The sequence below is a fragment of the Myotis nattereri genome, assembly GCF_964212035.1.
Source record: "Myotis nattereri genome assembly, chromosome: 1".
Lineage (NCBI taxonomy): Eukaryota > Metazoa > Chordata > Mammalia > Chiroptera > Vespertilionidae > Myotis > Myotis nattereri.
Genome location: NC_138075.1, coordinates 96,925,270 through 96,949,389, shown reverse-complemented (window position 1 = coordinate 96,949,389; position 24,120 = coordinate 96,925,270). Strand labels below are relative to the sequence as shown.

General features: G+C 40.8%; 1 protein-coding gene across 3 annotated transcripts in view; it reads left to right on the top strand.

Annotated features, from left to right (window-relative positions):
- The window catches only part of RAB18 (RAB18, member RAS oncogene family), a 160,744-nt gene that overhangs the window by 125,248 nt on the left and 11,376 nt on the right, over nt 1-24,120 (top strand). For all 3 annotated transcript variants that reach the window (XM_081087513.1, XM_081087512.1, XM_081087514.1), the window contains 2 exons: nt 1,082-1,137; nt 11,377-11,438. In XM_081087513.1, the coding sequence (XP_080943639.1) occupies nt 1,082-1,137; nt 11,377-11,438 (118 nt within the window). The remainder of the gene's footprint in view (nt 1-1,081; nt 1,138-11,376; nt 11,439-24,120) is intronic.

Below are 24,120 nucleotides of genomic sequence, written 5' to 3'. Positions count from 1 at the left end.
AGCCAGAAGCTAGGCTCATGGCTGGTGAGTGCAGCCGCAGTGGCGGGAGCCTCTCCTGCCTCTGCTGCAGGCGGGTGGTAAGGAGCAAGGGGTCCGGGACTGCGAGAGCCCCAGACTGTGAGAGTCTTACTGCCGGCTTAGGTAGACATCCCCCGAGGTCCCAGGCTGCGAGAGGGCGCAGGCCAGGCTAAGGGACCCCCCACCAGTGCACGAATCTGTGCACTGGGCCTCTAGTATTAAATAAAATAATCTTAGGCGATGTAAAATCTTAGAATATTCTTCTACACTGGTATTTTTTGCTTTCATTTCACCCCTTCCTTTTTAGTTTCTTTACCATTTCCTAGCTTAGTTCTTCATTAATCTCTTACCATAACCATGGCAGTTGTCTTCTGTTGATTTTTCTACCTTTTTTTTTTCTGGCATAACTTTTCAAGATGTAGAGCAGTTTTTGCCTTTCCTTTTTAAAAAACTCTTCAGTAGCTCCCTATTGCCTACTTGATTTCACATACCCTGCATATCATTTGCCAGAATATATGTACTCTGGACATATGCCCTCACTTTTTACTAGTATATCCTTTTATCCCACTTAGGTAGTAGTCATACTATGTATTACAAAATGCTAGACATTCACACCTTTCTGTTTTTATTTAAATTCAGAGTGGATTACACATCGTATTTTTTAAAAAATTAATTTGTTGTATTTAGAGAGACTTATTTTTCTCCCTTTTGTCCATGTCAGTTAAAGCATCATATGTTGTTATATCATTTTCTCAGAAGTTTATACCAGGAAAGTTACAACAAACCTTTTCACACTTGGGGAATTATATAAGGAAGCATGGGAATGTTTTCTAATACGAACTACTTTGTATTCTTTGAAAGCATGGGGATTCTTTAATTACCTTTCCAATAATTTAATTCACCTGTGTATACCTGCACTGAGGTAATATTTTGGGAGCAGACCTACATCAGCTATTCTCATATGCATCTATTTGTGACTAAATATAACAACCATGAGCACATTTATCAAATGATTAGAAAGAAAAGTCAAATTTTTAATCTGTCTTTTTAACATCTCTTTTAGCCTGCTCTTGAGGTTCACAGATGATACTTTTGATCCAGAACTTGCAGCAACAATAGGTAAGCCTGTGTTTAAAAATTCAGTAGAAATGCCAAATATCTTGCCTTCAGGCTGTTTAATTTAACTCACCCTACCCTTCTTCCTCTACCCCATTACTTCTATGTCTGTTGAAATCTTATTTGTCTTCCAAAGCTTAACTTTGATGTCATTAAATTTCTGAAGCCTTTGTAGCTCTCACCAAGTAAAAATAACTTTCTAATCTATTGTCTCATGACACTTTATTAACATTGTGTATAATATGCTTATCTGCAAACACAGTTTCATTCCTGTACTGTAGATGGTCTTTTATTCAGCAGCAGTCAATTATTAGAATATTTATTGTATGCCAGGCACTATCCTAAGAGGTGGGGTTATAATGATGAATAATACAAAGTTGGTCTCTATCATCATAGACCTAACAGTGTCACCTTACAGTAATTTGGTATTTTTAGCATTACTACAGTATCTGGCATGAATTCTGAACTCAACATACTTACCAATATTAGTTATTAAAGATTGTTAGGAACAGTGATACCTGAATGCCTTTTTAAAATGAAATTTAGATTGTCTGAGAGTGACTTGTCGCATGAGCTTCTTAGAATATATGAAAAGATAGAGCTAAATATTTTGGTATCATATGTTTAGGGGGTAGATGACAATATAATGATATCAAGAAATAGCTTGTCATAGTTGAAAGAGCTGTGTTAGAGCAAGATAGTAGTCTGGGCTCTGACTTGAAATAGTTGTGATCTTGAGCAAGGCATTTAACTTCATTGCCTTCATCTGTAAATGGAGAAGTTTTGGTGAGAGAGAGTACATTTTTCTTTCAGCTCTAAAATTTCATGATCTAATGAATAGAATGTAGTAAGGATGATCCTAGCATTGTTGTTAGAGAAAATGGTTTCTCTGAACTGGCTTCATTTGTTTTCATTTATTGTGTGTCTGTTTATTTTTAATTGTTATTTTTTAATCCCAAAGATATTTTTCCATTGATTTTTTTAGAGAGAGTAGAAGGAAGGGAAGGGGTGACGGGTGAGAGAGAGAGAGGAAAGAGACATCGATGTGAGAGAGATACATCAATTGATTGTCTTCCACACGAGTCCTGACCCAAGGACACTTTGCATATTAGCCTTTTATATATAGAAGAAGATTATTGCTATTATGTAACTGAGATAGCGTCAGATCCCACAGATTAAGGGTTCAGCCCTATGGGACTGCTCACTTCCCCTATTCCCACTTCATATGCCCACTCCCTCCTCGCCACCACTTCAGATGCCAGTGGAAATCCCAGGTTGTCACCTATGCTTCTGACTGACCCGCTATACATGGGGTGTTCCTACAACCCCCTCCTTGGTCTTAAGGTGTCAGTCACAAGTTCAAGTTGTCACCTGTACTTATGACTGATTGGCTTTAAATCAGAGTTTCCCTGGAGTCCCTCCTCAGGTTCAATTAAATTGCTAGAGCAGGTCAGAGAAACATTTTACTTATTAGATCACTGGTTCATTATACAAGGAAAAGGCAGATGGAAGAGATGCATAGGGAAAGATGTGTGGGAAGGGGTTACAGAGCTTCCATGCACCACTCTTCCCAAATCTATGTGTTCACCAACCTGGAAGCTCTTTTTTTTTTTTTTTAATATACTTTATTGATTTTTTACAGAGAGGAAGGGAAAGGGATAGAGAGTTAGATACTTCGATGAGAGAGAAACATCGATCAGCTGCCTCCTGCACACCCCCTACTGGGGATGTGCCCGCATCCAAGGTACATGCCCTTGACCGGAATCGAACCTGAGTCTGTAGGCCGACACTCTATCCACTGAGCCAAACTGGTCAGGCCCCCCCCGCCCCCCCCCCGCCGAAGCTCTTTGAACTTCCCACCTTTTGGGTTTTTATGGAGGCTTTATTACATAGGCAACATTGTTTAAATCATTGACAATTAGTGAGTGATTTAACCTCCAGCCCTTATCTTCCTCCCCAGAGGTCAGGGGTAGGTCTGAATGTTCCAGTCTTCTAATCACAAGGTTGGGTCCCCTGGAAACCAGCCCCCATCCTTAGGTAGAGTCTAAAATCCTCTTCATAAACATTTCTGCAAAGAAGCTTTAGAATTTTTTTTTAAAGATTTATTTTAGAGAGAGAGGAAGGGAGAGGGAGAGAGAAAAACATCGACTCCCTGCCTCCCACATATACCCCAACTAGGGATAGAGCCTGCAACCTGGGCATGTGCCCAGACTGGGAATCAAACCAGTGCCCTTTTGATGTACTGGGTGATGCCCAACCAACTGAGCCACACTGGCCAGGGCAAAGCTTTGGGAATTTTTATAGAGCTTGTATTGAATCTGTAAATTGCTTTGGGTAGTGTTGTCATCTTAACAATGTTAAGTCTTTCAATCATGAACACAACATGTCTTTCCACTTATTTATATCTCATGTCTTCTTTAATTTCTTTCAGCAGTGTTTGTAGGTGTGCATGTGTAATTTAACCTCCTTGGTTAAATTAATTCCTAAATATTTTATTCTCTTTGATGTTATTGTAAATGGAATTAAAAAAATATTCTTTTTGGATTGCTCATTGCTAGTATATGGAAATGCAGCTGATTTAAAAAAAACTATATATAGTTTAAAGATTTCAGAGAGGAAGGGAGAGGGGGAGAGAGACAGAAACATCAATGATGAGAGAGAACCATTGATTGGCTGCCTCCTGCATGCCCCACACTGGGGATCGAGCCCACAACCCAGGCATGTGTCCTTGGCCGGAATTGAACCCGGGACCCTTCAGTCCACAGGCTGACGCTTTACTCACTGAGCCAAACCAGCTAGGGCAGCCTTGGGCAAACTACGGCCCACGGGCCGGATCCGGCCCGTTTGAAATGAATAAAACTAAAAAAAAAAAAGACCGTACCCTTTTATGTAATGATGTTTACTTTGCATTTATATTAGTTCACACAAACACTCCATCCATGCTTTTGTTCCGGCCCTCCGGTCCAGTTTAAGAACCCATTGTGGCCCTCGAGTCAAAAAGTTTGCCCACCCCTGAGCTAGGGCTATGCAGCTGATTTTTGTGTGTTGATTTTGTATTCTACAACTTTGCTGTATTCATTTATTAGTTCCTTTTTTGTGTACATGTGGAATAGAATCATTACAATTTTCTACGTATTATGAGTATGTTGTCTGTGAACAAAGATAATTTTACTTTTTCCTTTCCAATTTGAATGTCTTTTATTTCCTTTTTCTTTCTTAATGGTCTGGCTAGAATTTCCAGTACTCTTGTAGAAGTGGTGAGCTGACAGGGCAAGCTTCCATGTTAGTGAACATTTGGAGGGGCTGGGAGGATGGTGAGCTTGGAGGAGGGCATGGCATGGAAGCCCTTTGCCCCTTCCCACCATGCCTTTTCCTATGCATCTCTTCCATTTTGCTGTTCCTGGGTTGTATCCTTTTATAATAAAACTTGAGGCCCAGTGCACAAATATTTGTGCACTCGGGGGGGGGGGGGCGGGGGAAGAGGGGGTCCCTCAGCCCGGCCTGTGCCCTCTCGTAGTCTGGGACCCCTTGTGAGATAACGACCTGCTGGCTTAGGCCTGCTCCCGGGTTGCAGAGGGCAGGCCTAATCCCTAGGTGCAGCCCCTGGTCGGGCTCAGAGCAGGACTGATTGGGGAGTTGGGGCGCCGCCCCCTGTCATGCGCAGAGCAGGGCGGATTGGGAGGTTGTGATGCCACTCTCAGTCACGCTCAGGGTAGGGCCATTTTGGGGGTTGGGCACCGCCCCCTGTCACACTCAAGGCAGGATCGATGGGGAGGTTGCGGCGCCACCCCCTGTCATGCACAGAGCAGGGCCAATCAGGGGGTTGGGGCGCTGCCCCCTGTCACGCACAGAGCAGGGCCGATCAGGGGGTTGAGGAGCTCCCCCCTGTCACTCACAGAGTAGGGCCGATAGGGGAGTTGGGGCACCGCCCCCTGTCACCCACAGAGCAGGGCCGCTCAGGGGGTTGGGACGCTGCCACTGTCACACTCAGGTCAGGGCCAATGGGGAGGTTATGGCTCTACCCCATCACACACAGAGCAGGGCCCGTGGGGTGGGGGTTGGGGTGCCGCCCTCTATCACCCACAGAGCAGGCCGATCAGGGGGTTGGGGCGCCTCCATTCTCACACTCAGGGCAGGGCCGATGGGGAGGTTATGGCTCTACCCCGTCACACACAGAGCAGGGCCGATCAGGGGGTTGGGGCGCCACACCCTGTCACACACAGAGCCACAGGGCGATCAGGGGGTTGGGGAACTCCCCCCTATCAGGCACAGAGCAGGGCTGATCCGCGGGTTTGGCGCCTTCCCCTGTCCCGAACAGAGCAGGGCGGATAGGGAGGTTGTGGCCCCGCCCCCTGTCACACACAGAACCGCAGGGTGATCAGGGGTTTGGGCGCTGCCCCCTGTCACACTGATCCCACTGCCAGGAGGCCTCGGCTCCGCTGATCCTGGTGCTGGGAGGCATATTACCCTTTTACTATATAGGATAGAGGCCTGGTGCATGGGTGGGGGCTGGCTGGTTTGCCCTGAAGGGTGTCCTGGATCAGGGTGGGGGTCCCAACTGGGGTGCCTGGCCAGCCTGGGTGAGGGGATGATGGCTGTTTGCAGCTGGTTACACACCCTTCAGGGTGGGGGTCTCCACTGGGGTGCCTGGCCAGTTTGGGTGAGGGGCTGAGGGCCGTTTTCAGGCTGGCGGGTGACTGAAGCTCCCAACTGCTCCTTTTTTTCTTTTTTTTTTATTCTGGGCCAGCTTTAGCTTTGAGGCTTGGCTCCAGCTCTTAGGCCTCCGCTGCTGAAAGCAGGTTTCTGGCCTTTGTTTACCTTATGTATTTGAAACAATGTTGCGATCCTGCTGGCTGAAGCCCAGGGGACTAAAGCAGGTTTCTGGGGTTTTGTTTAGTTTTTTTTTTTTTTTCATGCAAGATAAAGAATATATCTTTATTTTTTCTTACTTTTGAACAGCACTGAAAGTGTGGCAGGGACACGTGGACACACAGCATGACGAGGTGTCTTCGTGAAGTTTCTTTTTTTTTTTCTTAATTAAATCTTTATTGTTCAGATTATTACATTTGTTCCTCTTTTTTCCCCCCATAACTCCCCTCCTCCCAGTTCCCGCCCCACCATCCGCCCTCACTCCCTACCCACTGTCCTCATCCATAGGTGCACGATTTTTGTCCAGTCTCTTCCCGCATCTCCCACACCCCTTTCCCCGCCCAAGAATAGTCAGTCCATTCCCTTTCTATGTCCCTGATTCTGTTATGATCACCAGATTATTTATTCACTTGATTCTTAGATTCACTTGTTGATAGATGCATGTTTGTTGTTCATAATTTGTATCTTTACCTTTTTCTTCTTCTTCCTCTTCTTAAAGGATACCTTTCAGCATTTCATATAATACTGGTTTGGTGGTGATGAACTCCTTTAGCTTTTCCTTATCTGTGAAGCTCTTTATCTGACCTTCAGTTCTGAATGATAGCTTTGCTGGATAAAATAATCTTGGTTGTAGGTTCTTGGTATTCATCACTTTGAATACGTCTTGCCACTCCCTTCTGGCCTGCAAAGTTTCTGTTGAGAAATCAGCTGACAGTTGTATGGGTACTCCCTTGTAGGTAACTGAGTTTCTTTCTCTTGCTGCTCTTAAGATTCTCTCTTTGTCTTTTGCTCTTGGCATTTTAATTATGATGTGTCCTGGTGTGGTCCTCTTTGGATTCCTTTTGTTTGGGGTTCTCCGTGCTTCCTGGACTTGTAAGTCTATTTCTTTCACCAGGTGGGGGAAGTTTTCTGTCATTATTTCTTCAAATAGGTTTTCAATATCTTGGTCTCTCTCATCTTTTGGCACCCCTATAATTCTGATGTTGGTACGCTTGAAGCTGTCCCAGAGGCTCCTTACCCTATCTTCGTATTTTCGGATTCTTTTTTCATTTTGCTTTTCCGGTTGGGTGTTTTTAGCTTCTTCGCATTTCAAATCTTTGCCTTGATTCTTGCGGTCCTCTGGTCTGCTGTTGGGAGTCTGTATAATATTCGTTATTTTAGTCCGTGTATGTTTAATTTCTAGTTGGTTCTTTATCATAACATTGAGGGTCTCATTAGATTTGTTGAGGATCTCATTAAGTTTATCAGCGGCTTCTAGACAGTTCTTGAGAGACCTTAAAAGTGTGGTTCTGAACTGAATATCCTCCATTGACAGTTTTGTCCTGTTTCTTTGTCTCCACATTTTTTATGCTTTCTTGGTGCACCCCCTAGTGGTCTTTGTGTGCAGTCCTCCTGTAGGTAAGCCTTGATTGTTGTAGTTAATACTAGGGGGATTTGACCTCCAGGCCAGCTGGCTGTGAGAATCAGCTGTCTGCAGTGAGAAAACTTCTGTCCTCTAGGGAGGTGCTAATCTAGCCTTTGCCTGAGGCTATCTGGGAAATGGCTCTGCGCAGGGCTTGGGCGGGGCGGGTGGGTCGCTCAGGCTCGGGATCAACAGGGTGGGCCGGAGAGCAGTTATGGCGGCTCTCAGTTCTGTCCCTAGTGGCTCTGCCTCACAGAGTCCCAGCAACCGCTGCAAACCTCGGAGAGAAAGCTGCCTTCGAGTTCCGACTGAAGCCAGACAGTCCCGCTTCTCCCGTTTGAGTATGGTCCCTAGAGACTCGCCCGGATCTGGAGCTCAGAATCTGAGACTCCCTCCCGATTGAAAGCACCAACCGCGCCCTCCACCGCCAGCCCGCTCCGCGCGCACTCCGTACCTGAGTATTTCACTTCAGCACTGTGCCTCCTCTGAGTCTGGGTATGATATTCTCTTTCCTCCTAGTTGTAGAATTTCCACTCAGCCAGCCTTCCTGTGGTTCTGGATGATGTCCGTTCCGTCTTTTAGGTGTGTTTTGATTTGGTTGTTCAAGGCAGCAATCTCCGGCGTTAACCTATGCCGCCATCTTGGTTCTCCTGTTTAGCTTTTATATTTGTAACATAGTTGCTTAGAGTTGCAGCTCAGAGGCCTGCAGCTGCAGGCAGGGAACGTTGGAGTCCTCCGTCACTGAAGCAAGCAAGCCTCATGTTCGCTTTAAGCTGCCTGGCTGCCGGCCACCATCTTGGCTGGCAGTTAATTTGCTTATCACCCTGATTAGCCAATGGGAAGGGCAGCGGTCGTACGCTAATTACCATGTTTCTCTTTTATTAGATAGGATTAGTGACCCAGTGCACAGATTTGTGTACATGGAAAGAAAATTAATTAGAAGGTGGCCGGCGGGGTAGGACTGGGCGAGATGGGCCGGAAACGCCCTGGAGCCAACCTCCCACAGTCTCTCCCTGGCATCTGCGGAGTGAATGTGGTCCCTCTGGCAGATGGGGTCCTTCAGCCTGGCCTGCAGGGATTGGGCTGAAACTGGCTCTTCAACATCCCCCAAGTGGTCCTGGAGTGCGAGAGGGTACTCTGCAAAGTTGCTGTTGTACAGGGTGTGGAACACAAATGCAAGTGTGGAGTAAACCAGATTTGGGGCCAACAGTGCCCCAGCAACAACATAACCCACGGCCGAAGGTGGAATCGCGGTCCGCGAGGAATCAGGCTCCCTCTTCTCTGGTTTCGGGGTGCGTCACCTGAGAACCGCTGCTTCCAACTCACTGCAGCTCGGCAGCTCCTATGTTGAGCATCTGCCCCCTGGTGGTCAGTGCGTGTCATAGTGACCGGTTGGACGGTCAGACACTTAGCATATTAGCCTTTTATATATATAGATGATAATCTAGTAAGCAAACAGTTTTCCTGAGTTCTGTGAGCTACTATCACAAATTAATCAAATTGAAGAGGGGATCATGGGACGCTCTGATTTATAGCCAATTGGTCAGAAGCACAGATAACTTGGATTTGCGATTGGCATCTGAAATGATGAGTATAGCAGTCTTGTGGAACTGAGCCTTTGCTCTGTAGGATCTGACTCTAATTCCAGTTAGGTAGAATCAGAGCTGGATTGAATTGTAGGACACCCCACTGGTGTCCCTGGAGAGTTCGAGAATTGCTTCTTACAGCGCACATATCTGTAAATGTTCATTATTGTACTAGAGGAGAAACACGGGAGTGTTTTTTCCCTAGAAATTCTGCTTCTATTATGAGCTCCTTGTTATCCACCTGAAGAGGTTGGAAAGACAGTTTAATCAAATCTAGTTAGAAGTCGGCAAAGTCAAATTTATCAAAAAGATTCCTACCGCTGCCACCAATGAAAACTAATTAACAGCTACTTGGAAAACAGCCTTGATGAAGAAACAATTTAAACATATGAGAGCTAAGGAGCTCAATGTCAGCACATGAGAATCACCAGAGGAGACAAGGGAAGATGAATGGGGGACTTGGGTCTGAATCCAGATGAGGTGCTCTGTCAGGCTAATAGTGTCTGTTGACTTTGATGGTAGGATTTAAGTGGGCAGTTTCCTGAAAGGTGTTCTCTGTAACTTTCATAACTAATATGTTAGAAGAATATCTTGGAGATAATTATCAACATGCAAATTACACATTATAGAGAAAGGAATTAGGCTTTCCACAAACGTGCAAGAACAGGAAATTATAAAATAGGAAGGAGATTGGGGAGGAGGAAAACAAACATTCTGGGAACAATGAGTTTCTTTTAACCAGTAGTTAGCAGAAAGGCCAGCATTCCCCTGATCATTCTGTCAGGATATTAAGGAGGAAAACAAAAGTTCTTGACTCTCTGAAAAACCTTGAGAATTTAACTGTAGAATATGTATGACAGGCTATCTCTCCCTAGTGTCTACCAATGGCCTTCATTTAGTACCTGCACCAAGTCAGAACCCTTTCTGTCATGGATTTTCCTAGGTTTTGTTTTATTTTTTAAAGTGATATGAATAAAATGTAAGTAATTTTATATTTTTTATGTAGATGGTGTGGCGTAATTTCTTTTTCTTTTTTTTTTTAACCTAGAACCTGGTGAATACCACATTATTTAACATGGGATTTTTTTCTTTGTTTTTTGTTGTTGTTGTTTTTGACTGCAAAGAAACTAAGGTTTTCCTTGGACTATGTAATTGGCACTATCCTTTAACTAATGGTTGCACATCATTCTAGGCATGACTTTATCCACTGCTTTATCACTCTAGCCCAAAACACCAAACTTTCTTTTCTTAATCTTTGACACACAGAAAAACCTGGTATAGAACACATTTTGAAATGCATTTTTAGTACCTTATTTGTATATGTAGTGAATTACCGGAAATCATCCAAGAATTACTACTATATATTTTTTTTATTGATGACAGGTGTTCTATTAAGCATTTAGTATATGAGGGTCCTATTCATCTTAGCTGTGGCTTTCTGAATTAATTGTGACAAGCAAATAAGTAAGATCTTTTGTAAGTTTTTTCCCAAGCCTCTTGAGCTAATGGTTTCCCTCTGGCCGGTTGGGTAGACAGCATATTATTTTTGGTCCTATTTAAAGATATATGGATACTGTTCATTTAAACCAGATGGCATGTGACAATTCCTTTTCCTGAAAAGGAGGTTTTTTTTGGGTTGCTGTAGTAAAATCTCATGTGACTTTTTATGAAGCTTTTCTTATTACATAAATTAATACCAATAGAAGATTTTTACAGAACTTTGAACATCCCTCTTGCATGAATGAAGATTCTTAATGGGTTGGGCACAAATGTTTTGGTGTGTAAATTCTCTTTTGGAAATTGTGCAGTAGGAAGTAATCATTGATAAGGTTATATAAAACTAATACTGTTTTATAGGATAAAAACAAAGAAAGAATTTACAAGACAAGGAGTGTGAATGGCTTCTTTATATTTTTACAGTCCTTCAAGTTGCTTACAGTCAGAATCCGAGTTTGGGGTTGGTCAGCTATGAACAGTACTCTTAATATAGTGTGTGGATGCTTTGGGAGCCTCTGAAAATTGCCCGGCTCCACAGTCAGCCGTAGATAAGTCTTTTCTACATTAGCACTGTGAATATTCCAACTCTTGGCTATTAATGTGCATATTTAATGCCCACCTTACATTGAATTTTATTTTTTCAATAACATTTTTATTTTTTTAAGAAGTACAGGTAGGTGAATGTTTGAATTCTTCAAGCATCTGGTTTTCATTTATCCTAACTAAATCATAAGGTGCTGAAATTTAGTGACACTTTTATCTTTACGTCCATAACTCTAAGCACTTTGGGTGTAAATTAGGGCATTTGATAAAGTGACTTTTTATAGGTAATTTATTTTAAAAATATATTTTACTGGGATTCTTACCAAAATTTTTATTTTTTTCAAGGTGTTGACTTTAAGGTGAAAACAATTTCAGTGGATGGAAATAAGGCTAAACTTGCAATATGGGTAAGAGTTTTTAAAATGTATTTCTATGAATATTAAACTGTACTTTTTAAAGAAGCAGATATTGATGTATGTAGTGTTCTTGAGGTCTTGTATTATATAACTTTTGGGAAATATGTTGATTAAAAGTAAGCAATAAATAGTTATAATTGGGTAATTAGGTAGAGGATTATTTTACTTAAAATTTTAAAATATATAGTCCCTTCTGAATATCAAAAAACAGAACAAAATATTTAAAAAATCATCTTGCCTGTCAGAATTATTGTTATTGAATGTATTTCTTTAAAGTTCTGAAAAGGCAGCTTAGACTAAACTAACACAACATAAAGGCAATTACTGGGGTGAAGGGGAATGGAGTCATAATTTTTCATGTTTGTTAGTATAAATATTTATAAAATTTGAATTTGCCAACTTTGGGTTTGTTTGTTATGTCTGTCCATCTTTCTTTTATCTTTTTTCTTTCTTTTTACCTGAAGATATGTTTTGTTGATCTAGAGATATGGGAAGAGGGGGGGAGAGAGAGAGAGAGAGAGAGAGAGAGAGAGAGAGAGAGAGAGACAGAGACATTGACATTGATGTATGAGAGAAATATCAATCAGTTGCCACCAGTAGTCGCCCCTACCGGGGACCAAATCTGCCACCTAGGTATGTGTCCTGACCAGGAGTCAAACTGGCAACTTTTCAGGATGATGCTCCAACCAACTGAGCCACACTGGCCAGGGCTGGGTTTATTTTTTCATACTGATGCCCAGTCTTTACGTACTGGCTCTTTTTTTCATTTGCCTGTGCACCAAACTATTCTGATCACATTGCTCTGCTGAAAACCTTCTTCATGGTATTGCTGAATCCTTTTTTTTTAAAAAATTTTTACTGAATTTATTGGGATGACATTAATTAATAATGTTATGTAGGTTTCAGATGTACAATTCTATACATCTGTATATTGTATAGTGTGTTCCCCACCCAAAATCAAGCCTCTTTCCATCACCATTTATCCCCCTTTTATCTTCTATCTCCTCTCCCCCCAACCCCCTTTTTCCTCTGGTAATCACCATATTATTGTCTGTGTCTATGAGTTTTTCTTTTTTCTTAATCTTTTCATCTTTTTGACTGGGCCCCCACCACAAACAGCCTCCCCATGTGACAGCTGTCAGAGTGTTCTCTGTATCTATGAGTTTGTTTCTATTTTGTTTGCTAGTTTATTTTGTTCATTAGATTCCACATATAAGTGAAATCATATGGTATTTGTCTTTCTCTAAGTGGCTTATTTCACTTAGCATAATACTCTTCAGGTCCACTCATGCTGTCACAAAAGGTAAGACTTCCTTCTTTTTTATGACTGAGTAGTATTCCATTGTATAAATGTCCCCTGCTTTTTTTTCACGCATCTACTGATGGGCTGCTTCCAAGTCTTAGCTATCTATATATATAAAAGGCTAAGTTGACTCGCGCATGTGCGATACATATAAAGCTCTGAGTGGCGCCAATTGCATGCGTGTCATTGTCGATCGTGAATTTGGTTGACCCTTCTATTATAGAGAAAGGGTGAATAATGATATTAAAATATTTCTTCTAGTTAATTTCCTTTCAATGTGCATGAATTCATGCACCAGGACACTAGTTGTAAATAACGCTACAATGAACACAGGTGCATATACTCTTTTGAATTAGTGTTTCAGGTTTCTTTGGATATATTCCCAGAAGTGGAATCCCTGGCTCTTAAGGCAGTTCCATTTTTAACTCTTTGAGGAAACTTCACACTGTTTTCTACTGTGGCTATACCGATCTGCATTCACACCAACAGGGAATGTAGGTTCCCTTTTCTCCACATTGTTGCCAACAGTTGTTTAATGATTTATTGATGATAGCCATTCTGACAGGTGTGAGGTGATATGTCTTTGTCATTTTAATTTGCATTTCTCTGATGATTAGAGATGTTGAGTACCTTTTCACGTGTCTGTTGACCATCTGTATGTCTTTTTTGGAGAAAGGTCTATTCAAGTCTTTTACCCATTTAAAAAATTGTATTGTTCATTTTTTTGGTGGTGGTGTATAAGTTCTCCCACTCATTAAGTTGCCTTTTCACTTTGTTGATGGTTTCTTTTTTTGCTGTACAAAAACATTTCAGTTTGATATAGTTTCTTTTTTTACATTTTTATTTTGTTTCCCTTGCCCAAGGAAATATATCAGAAAAAAATATTACTAAGAAAAATGTCTGAGACTTTACTGCCTATGTTTTCTGTTAGGATTTTTATAGTTTTGAGTCTTACATTTAAGTCCTTAATCCATTTTGAGTTTATTCTTGTGTATGGTGTATGAAGGTGGTCTAACATTTTTTGCATGTTATTTGTCCATCTTTCTTTTTTTAAAAATCTTTATTGTTGAAAGTATTACATACCCTTCCCCCCACCCTCGTTGACCCCTTCCAGCCGACCCTTGCCCCCCGTCCAATTTTCTTAACACCATTTATTAAATATACATCTTTATTCTACTTTACATTCTTGTCTCCTTTATCAAATGTTAATTAACCATAAGGAGTGGGTTTATTTCTAGGCTCTCTATTCTGTTCCATTGATCTATATTTTATGCCAGTCCCATGCTGTTTTGATTAGGGCTTTGTGGTTTAGTTTGATGTGAGGTAGCATGATTTTTCCAACTTTGTTCTTCTTTTTCAAGATTACTGTTATTCAGGGTCTTTTGTGGTTCCATGTAAATATTTTTGTATATTTGTTTTAGTTCTTGAAATATGCCATTGGTATCTTGATAGAATTGTGTTGAATCTATAGATTGCTTTAGTTAGCATGGACTTTTTTCCCCCTCAGTCCTCACCTGAGGATATTTTTCCATTGATTTTTAGGGAGAGTGGAAGAGAGATGGAAAGATGGAGAGAAATATTGATGTGAGTGAAACACATCAATTGGTTGCCTCCTGCCCACGTCCCGACCAGGGCCCGGACCAGGGAGGAGCCTGCAACTGAGGTCGGTGCCCTTGACTGGAATCGAACCCAGGACTCTTCAGTCCACAGGCTGACGCTTTGTCCACTAAGCCAAGTCATCCAGGGCAACATGGACATTTTACTGATGTTAATTCTTCCGATCCATGAACATGGTATATGCTTTCACTTATTTGTATCTTATTTAGATGCTTTTTTCAGTGTTTTATAATTTTTTGAGTACAGGTCTTTTAACACCCTTCATTAAATTTATTTCTAGGTGTGTTTTATTATGCAATTGTAAATGGAATTTTTTTCTTAGTTTTCCTTTCTGTTAGTTTATAATTGGTGCATAAAAATGCAACTGATTTCTAAATATTTATTTTGTATCCTGCTAGTTTACTGAATTCATGTGTCAGCCTAGTATTTTTTTTTTTTTTTTTTGGTAGGGTCTTTAGGCTTCTCTATATACAGTATCATGTCATTTGCAAATAATGACAATTTTACTCCTTTTCCATTTGGATGTCTTCTATTCCTTCTTGTTTGATTGCCAGTACTATCCTATATAATAAAGAGGGAATATGCAAATTGACTGTCACTCTGCCACAAAGATGGCTGCATCCACAGCTGAGGCCAAGTTCCCATAATGAGCCTTAAGGAGCAATCAGCAGGGACCTGAGACTGCATGCCCCCTCCCTTCGTGGAGCTTGACAGGGGACCTCAGGCCATGCCCCCCGCCCCGGCAGCAGACCAGGGGACCTGAGTCCGCGCCTCCCCCCCCCCACCCAGCGGGACTTGACAGGGGACCTCAAGGTGCGACCCCACCCTGGTGCTGGGCCGGGGGACTTCAGGCCGTGCCCCCCACCCCAGTGCCAGGCCTGGGGACCTCAGGCCATGCCCCCCGCCCAGCGGTGCTTGATGGGGGACCTCGGGCCACCGCCCCCCCACCGTGGTGCCAGGCCAGGGGACCTGAGGCTGCACCCCCGACCCGGCGGGGTTTGACAAGGGTGGGACCGGCTGGGTCTGGATCTAACCCAATGGGGGCGTAGGGAGGCTGGGTCTAGGTCTCGTGCAATTTTGAGGCACACGTGGGTGTGTGGGGACTTGACTCTGGGTCCCATGGTGCACCCCAGACTCTGACAGGATGAAGATTTTCATATACATTTTATTAATTTTCTTTCATCTCTCACACTGCTATTATAGAGAAACGGCAAATAGCAATATTAAAATATTTCCTCTAATCCCCTTTTAATGTGCACAAATTTCGTGCACCGGGCCACTAGTCCTATATAATAAAATTCTAATATGCAAATCAACCGAACGGCAGAATGCCCGGTCACTATGACACGCACTGACCACCAGGAGGCAGATGCTTAATGCAGGAGCTGCCCCCTGGTGGTCAGTGTGCTCCCACAGGGGGAGTGCTGCTTAGCCATATGCTGGGCTTATGGCTGGCGAGCTCAGCAGTGGTGGTGGAAGCCTTTCCTGCCTCCACTGCAGGTGGGTGGTAAGGAGCAAGGGGTCCCGGACTGTGAGAGGACTGTGAGAGGGTGCAGACCGGTCTGAGGGACACCCCCACCCCCAGTGCATGAATGTTGTGCACCAGGCCTCTAGTGTTGCATAAGAATGATGAAAGCAGACATCCCTATCTTGTTCCTGATCTTAAGGGAAACACTTTAGTTTTTCCCATTGCATATGATGTTGTCTGTGTGTTTGTCATATATGGCCTTTATTATGTTGAGGTTTGTTCCTTCTATTCACACTTTGCTGGGAGTTTCTATCATAAATGGGTGCTGGATTTTATAAAATGCTTTTTCTTTATCTCTTGATATGATCATGTGATTTTTATCTTTCATTTTGTTTATGTGGTATATCACGTTTAGTGATTTGCAGCTAATGTACCAACCTTGCATCCTCAGAATAAATCACATTTGATCATGGTGTATGATATTTTTAATTTATTGCTGGATAGTGTGCTAATATTTTGTAGAGGATTTTAGCATCTATGTTCATCAGAGAATTGGCCTATAATTTTCTTTTTTTGTATTGTCTCTGTCTGGATTTGGAATCAGGATAATGCTGGCCTTATAAACTAAGTTTGTGGGTCTGCCCTTCTCTTGAATTTTTCTGGAATCCTTTCTAATAAAGAAGGAATATGCTAATTGACCCTCACTCCATCACAAAGATGGTGGCACCCACAGCCAATAAGGAGGGAATATGCTGATTGCCCCGCCATCAAAGATGGCAGTGCCCACAGCCAATAAGGAGGGGATATGCTAATTAACTGCCACGCCCTCACAATCTGGCTGCCCCCTTGTGGTCAGAGATGGCTGCCTCCATGTGGTCAAAAGATGGCCGCAACAAGATGGCCAGCAGGGGAGGGCAGTTAGGGGCGACCAGACCAGCAGGGGAGGGCAGGTGGGGCTATCCAGGCTGGCAGGGGTGGGCAGTTAGGGGTGACCAGGCCGCAAAGGAGGGCAGTTGGGGGTGACCAGGCCAGCAGGGGAGGGCAGTTGGAGGGAGACTAGGTCAGCAGGGGAGGGCAGTTGGGGTGACCAGGCCTGCACGGGAGGGTAGTTAGAGGTGACTAGGCTGGCAGGGGTGGGAAGTTAGGGGCGACCGGGCCAGCAGGGGAGGGCAGTTGGAGGGAGATCAGGCCTGTAGGGGAGGGCAGTTGGAGCAACTAGGCTGGCAGGGGAGGACAGTTGGGGGTGATTTGGCCAGCACGGGAGCAGTTAGGCATCGATCAGGCTGGCAGAGGAGTGGTTAGGAGGTGATCAGGCTGGTAGGCAGAATCAGTTAGGGGCAATCAGGCAGGCAGGCAGGCGAGCAGTTGGGAGCCAGCAGTCCTGAATTGTGAGAGGAATGTTCGACTGCCAGTTTAAACCGGCAGTTGGACATCCCCCAAGGGGTCCCAGATTGGAAGGGTGCAGGCTGGTCTGAGGGACATTCCCCCCCCCCCCCCCCGTGCACGAATTTTTGTGCACTGGGCCTCTAGTAGTTTGATAAAGCAATGTGTTGGTTCTTTTTTGAATGTTTGGTAAAATCCATCTGTGAAGCCATCTAGTCCAGGACTTTTGTTTGTTGGAAATTTTTTGATTGCTGCTTCAATTTCACTAGCTGTAATCTGTCTATTCAGATTCGCTGATTATCATGATACAGTTTGGAAGACTGTATGTTTCTAGGAATTTATCCATTTTGTCCAGATTGTCCAATTTGATGGCATATACTTGTTTGTAATATTTATTTTTATAAATTTCTATGGTGTCAGTTACTTCTCTTTCATTTCTGACTTTGTGTTCTCTTTTTTTTTTTAAATTTTGATTTCAGAGAGGAAGGGACAGGGAGAGAGATAGAAACATCAGTGATGAGAGAACATCGTGATTGGCTGCCTCCTGCATGCCCCCTACTGGGGATGGAGCCTGCAACCCAGGCCTGTGCCCTAACCAGAAATTCAACCCTGACCTTCTGGTTTATAGGTCAACACTCAACCACTGAGCCACACCAGCCAGGCCTTTCTCCTTTTTTCTTGATGAGTCTACTTAAGAGTTTATCAACCTTGTTTATCTTTTCAAAGGAACAGCTCTTGGTTTCATTGATCTTTAGATTTTTTTTAGACTCTATTTTGTTTATTTCTGCTCTGATTTTTATTATTCTCTTCTACTCACTTTGGGCTTTGTTTGTTGTTCTTTTTTCAGTACCTTTAAGTGTAATGTTAGATTGTTTATTTGGAATTATTCTGTTTCTTGTTTTCTGTAATGCTATGAATTTCCTTCTTAGGACTATGTTTGTTGTATCGCATAAATTTTTGGGTTGTTGTGTTCTTATTTTCATTTGTTTCAAGGCATGTTTTGATTTATTCCTTGATCTCATTTATTACCCAGTTATTGCTTAGTAACATGCTATGTGGTCTCCAAATGTTTGTGTGTTTTTTAGTTTTTTTTTCTTGTTATTGATTTCTAATCTCATACCATTTAGTCAGAGAAAATGCTTGATATAGTTTTAGTCTTCCTAAATTAATTGAGACTTGTATTATGTCTTGACATGTCATCTATCCTTGAAAATATTCCATGGCACTTGAAAAGAATGTATATTCTGCTGCTTTGAGATAAAATGCTCTGAAGTTATCAATTAAATCCATCTGGTGTAATGTGTCATTTGAGGTGGCTGTTTCCTTGTTGATTTTCTGTCCGGAAGATCTATCCATTGATGTCAGTGGGGTGTTAAAATCCCCTACTATGACTGTATTATTGTTGATCTCTCCCTTTATGTCCATCAAGATTTGCTTTATGTATTTGGGGGTTCTGTGTTGGGTTCATAAATGTTACAAGGTTTATATCCTCTTGTTTGATTGCTCCGTTTATCATCATGTAGAGTCATTTTTTGTCTCTTGTTATAGCCTTTAAAGTCATTATGTCTGCTGTAAGTATTGCTAGCCCACCTATTTTTTAATTCCATTTGCATGAAATTTTTCCCCCATTCCTTTACTTTCTGTCTATGTGTATCTTTTGTTCTGAGGTGGGTCTCTTATAGAAGGCATATATATGGGCCTTATATTCTTATCCATTCAGCTACTCTGTCTTTTGACTGGAGCATTTAAGCCATTTATGTTTAAAATGATTATTGACAGGTACATATTTATTGCCATTTTATCTTTATTACAGTGTTCCTGTGTTTTTGTTGTTTTCCCTTCTTCTTAAACAAGACCCTTTAACATTTCTTGTAATACTGGTGTGGTGGTAATCAACTCCTTTAGCTTTTCTATTATGGGAAACTCTTTATTTCTCCTTCAGTTTTAAATGATAGTATTGCTAGGTAAAGAAGTCTTGGTTGTAGGTCCTTGCTTTTCATCACTTTGAATATTTCATGGCAATCCCTTCTGGCCTGAAATGTTTCAGTTGAGAAATTTGCTGACAGTCTTAATGGAGCTACCTCATAGGTAATAACTGTCTTTTTCTTGCTGCTTTTAACATTCTCTTTTTGTCTTTACCTTTTGGCATTTTAATTATGAAGTGTCTTGGTGTGTGCCTCTTTGAGTTCATCTTGTTTGGGACTCTCTGTGCTTCCTGGACTTGTTTGTCTTTTTCCTTCACCAGGTTAGGAAAGTTTTCAGCCATTATTTTTTAAAATAAATTCTCAATCCCTTTCTCTGTCATTCTTCTGGTACCCATATGATGCATATGTAGTTACCCTTCATGTTGTCCCAGAGGTCCCTTCAAGTATCCTCATTTTAAATAGGTAGCTTTTATTCTCAGAAACACCAGAGACATAGAAGCATGGAACAGACCATCTAACCTCTGAGGGAAGGCGGGGGAGGGAGGGTAAGAGATCAACCACAGGACTTGTATGCATGCATATAAGCATAACCCATGGACACAGACAGTAGGGGGGTGAGGGAATGTGCTGGGGGGGGTGGGAGTAGCCGGGGAGAGGTCAATGGGGGGAAAAAGGAGACACATGTAATACTTTAAACAATAAAGAATTTTAAAAAAAGAAACACCAAAAATGTTTATTGTCTATGTCTGTCTTCCTATCTCTCCCTTGCTCCTATTTACCTACCTACTTACCTATCTATTCATGTCTATCTCTATTTAAATGTGATTGCTAATAGATACTACATATGGGAGTTATAGAAATGTAGTATTTTGCATATCTAATTTCTCCATGTACTTATTTGTAATATATTGTAAATAATGTTAGAAGTGGTCAACAATCACCAAATTAAGACATCAACATTGTGGTTAAATTTTAAGTGCTATCTGGGCATCAACTACAGATTGAAACTACTGTAAGTATTAATGGATTTTATGACCTCATCTTCCTGGCATTCTTTGAATGACACACTATTCCTAAGAAACATTCTATCCCAAATATCAAATAACTGTGTAAGTGTGGCTAATTCCTATTGATTTTTTTCTAACATACAATAATTTACATGATTGGTGGCCTATTTGCCCCTTCCCCAAAAATATATTTAATGTCAATCAGAACAGTAATGCCTACAGAAAACAATTTGAAAGATGTTGAATTAGAGGGTAGTAAAAATATATTTAACAGTTTAAGAATGCTGGCTGCTTTCTTTACTAAAGTAGGATCCTTATTTTTCATGTGTTGATTTGTCACCTCTTTCTGCCCCTGCTACTATTTTGTGAAAGGCACAGATCAGAGTAGGATCTGAGGGTTGATGGTTGCCACGAGATCTTTCATATAAGAGGCTTTTTGTTTGTTTTTAATTTACTCACTAGTTCCTCTCTAATAAATAAGTTGATAGGTATTATTGAAGTGACATCTTTATCATAGGCATATAAGTAGTTTTTAAAGAACAGTTTCCCCCTGACTATTAGGATAATATAGGCTCATTCTAAAAAGGATAATTGAAGCAATAAGAAATAGAGAAGAAAATTAATCTTTAACCAATTTCTACATTTTAGCTAACATCTTTTAAACTACCTAGGCATGCACATACTGTTACACATATTGTATGCAATTTTCCAAAAGAAAGGATTATATCTTTTTTTTTTCTTTTTCCTCCATGTTTTTGTCTCTCCCCCAACCGCCACTACCTCCCCCTACCCCCTGGGCAACACACACACTTTACATTCTGTACATTTTTCTCTGTCAGTGAATATAGAGGTACATCAGTTCAGGTGGCTACCCGTATTCCATCTTATGGCTATACCTTAATTTAGTCAACCCTAGTGAAAGATATTTACATTGTTATTAATTTTTCATTAATTGCAGTGTAATATGCAATGATCTAATGAGCATCCTAATTTATACATCCGTGTGTCCTTGTCCAGTTATTTTAGGATGTATACCTAGAAATAGAATTATTGACTTAAGAGAATGTGAAGACTTAACATTGGTACATATGAAACAGGTTTTCTGTACTATATATTAACTTTTTTTTTCATTTTTGCCTGAGTAATTTTTCTCTTATACTTGCATTTCTTTTGATTAGTGAATTTTTTATCTCATATTTATTGATTATATCTTAAATGAATTTTCTTTTTATATACTTTGCCCATTTTATATTAGCATTCATCTTTTTCATGATTAAGTTTTTATATATTAAAAATACTAGTTTTTGTCAAATGCTGATTTTTTCCACTGTCATTTGTCTTTAAAACTTATTTAAGATGAATATATGTTAATGTTCTTGTATGTGTGTGTAATACTAACTCTGTAACAAATATAAGATTTGTTTTTTTTCTAGTCTGTCATTTACCTTCAGGTCTTGTTTAGGGTGAGAATGTGTGTCTAGGGAGTGGAGGGGGTCAGGGGAGAGCTGTTGTTGCCATACCAAAGTTTTAGTATATATGTGGTCAGATCAGTTATTTTCTCATGGCAACTGGATGCTATGTCATATTTAGGAAGACCTTCTCACTCAGTATTAGAAATATATGAATCTGTAGTTTCCTCCAATTCCTTTATGCTTTTATTTGTATAATTAGTTTCTCTCCCATTTGGAAGCTCCTTCTAGGATCAAATAGAGTAATCAAACATAGCCTTGCCCCCACTGCCTCCTGAAAATGCTGTGTATGTATTATGACCTACTCCAGGGGTGGGCAAACTTTCTGACTCGAGGGCCACAATGGGTTCTTAAACTGGACTGGAGGGCCGGAACAAAAGCATGGATGGAGTGTTTGTGTGAACTAATATACATTCAAAGTAAACATCATTACATGAAAGGGTACGGTCTTTTATTTTTTTAGTTTTATTCATTTCAAACGGGCCGGATCCGGCCCGCGGGCCGTAGTTTGCCCACGGCTGACCTACTCTATGGTTATTTTTCTCTATATTCTTTCTTCACTTCTGTATCTCACATTCTGTTATTTAGCCTTTCTAGATACTTTCTAGCTTCTTTATACATCTCATCTTCAATAATCTCTTCTCTCATCTTCCATCAGAAAATAAAATCATAGGATCAAGATAATAAGCCCTGCTGTGTTTCTCTTACAAAGATGTCATTCACACTTACTGCATTTTTTTTATCTTTAAATTCTTTATTAGTTAAGGAATTACAAATGTGTCCTCATTCCCCCTTACTGCATATTTTTGTTTTGAAAACAAACACAAGCAAGAATTTTCTATTTACACATACAAATTTTATAGTTGTTATAAATCCTGATCCAATACTATGGCACAGGGTTTTTTGCTCAAATTATCATATCTACATAAACATTTTAAAAATATATATATTTATTGATTTCAGAGAGGAAGGGAGAGGGAGAGAGAGATGGAAACATCAATGATGAGAGAATCAGTGATCAGCTGCCTCCGGCACAGCCCCTACTGTCCTGCAACCCCGGCATGTACCCTTTACCCGAATTGACCCTGGGACCCTTTAGTCTGCACACAGGCTGATGCTCTATCTACTGAGCCAAACTAGCTAGGGCTATATAAATATTTTTTACGGTGAATAAAAAATGTTAAGACTCAAACATCTGACCTAATTAAATGTGCACATTTAAAGTGTCAAAATCATGTGTAATATTTTAACACTAAAATATTTTTTTGCTACAGTCTTTATTTTTAAAACATTGGACTTCATGCAAATTTTACAGGAATTGAAGTTCTGATTTTTATATTGTGTGTTATTAAGGCAGTTACTGAAGTTGATCTCAGTGAAGACCAAAGGGAACAAAATTAATATTCAAATGGTTTTCTCCTAGTTCTAAAAATTAATTATTAAATTGTGGATATTTTCACTATGCAAGTAGAATGACTTTTTTCCTGTTATAACAAAAAGTCTTTGGACAAAAATATTTCATGCTTGGTCCTTGCCCTGATCTATATCACATTGTCAATATTATAAACTGTGTTGGATAGTAAATCCACTTCACTTTATGCAGCTTTTAATTCAATATTGTTTTGAGAGTAAACATGCAAATTGAATAATTTTAAATATCAGAGGCAGGTTTTATAAGAAACTTTGAAGTAAGGAGAACTTCTGTAAAGAGAAATTATTTTTTCATCATAAATTTATTTCTTTAGAAAGTTTAATTTTTTTTTAAAATCCTCACTTGAGGATATGTTTTTATTGATTTTAGAGAGAGAGAAAGGGAGAGGGAGAAACAGAGAAACATCAATGTGAGAAATATCGGTTGCCTCCTGTACTGACCCACAATCTGAGTATGTGCCCTAACTGGGAATCAAACCTTTCACCTTTTGGGTTATGGGATGACACTCCAACCAACTGAGCCACATGGCCAGAGCTAGAAAGTTTAATACTTTTTTTACTTTAACATTGCAGGGGTTGGGGTGGGGGCAGTTTCTATAGTGGTGAGAATCTGGAAGCCAAAGACATTCTACATTTATGTAAATTGTTCTGTGGCAGAGCAATGAATGTGCAGAGTGGCTTACATCAAAGTTATTTTCCTAAGTTTCTCTTCTAGGCTATAAATTACCTCAAACCACACTTTACCTTATTGTTATTTTCTTAAAGCATTGTCTACTGTGGCGAGGGAAAGAAACTTGTTACTGCTGGAGCCTGTCACTGCTGGTTTAAAATTTTTCTCCAACCTTCTAAACCTCTTGGAGGTTATTAGCATGTTTTATATGTAAAGGAGCTAGCTTTTGTTTGCTCCATGGCTAAATTCAAATTTACAACCATGGGGATGGTAGCTAAGTTGACATTTGATATATACAGCTTTCCTTTTTTTCAGGATACTTTACGTTAACAGTCTATAAACTCTTTTGTTTTTTAATTATATTTTTCAATTAGTTTACATTAATTACCTTATATAATAA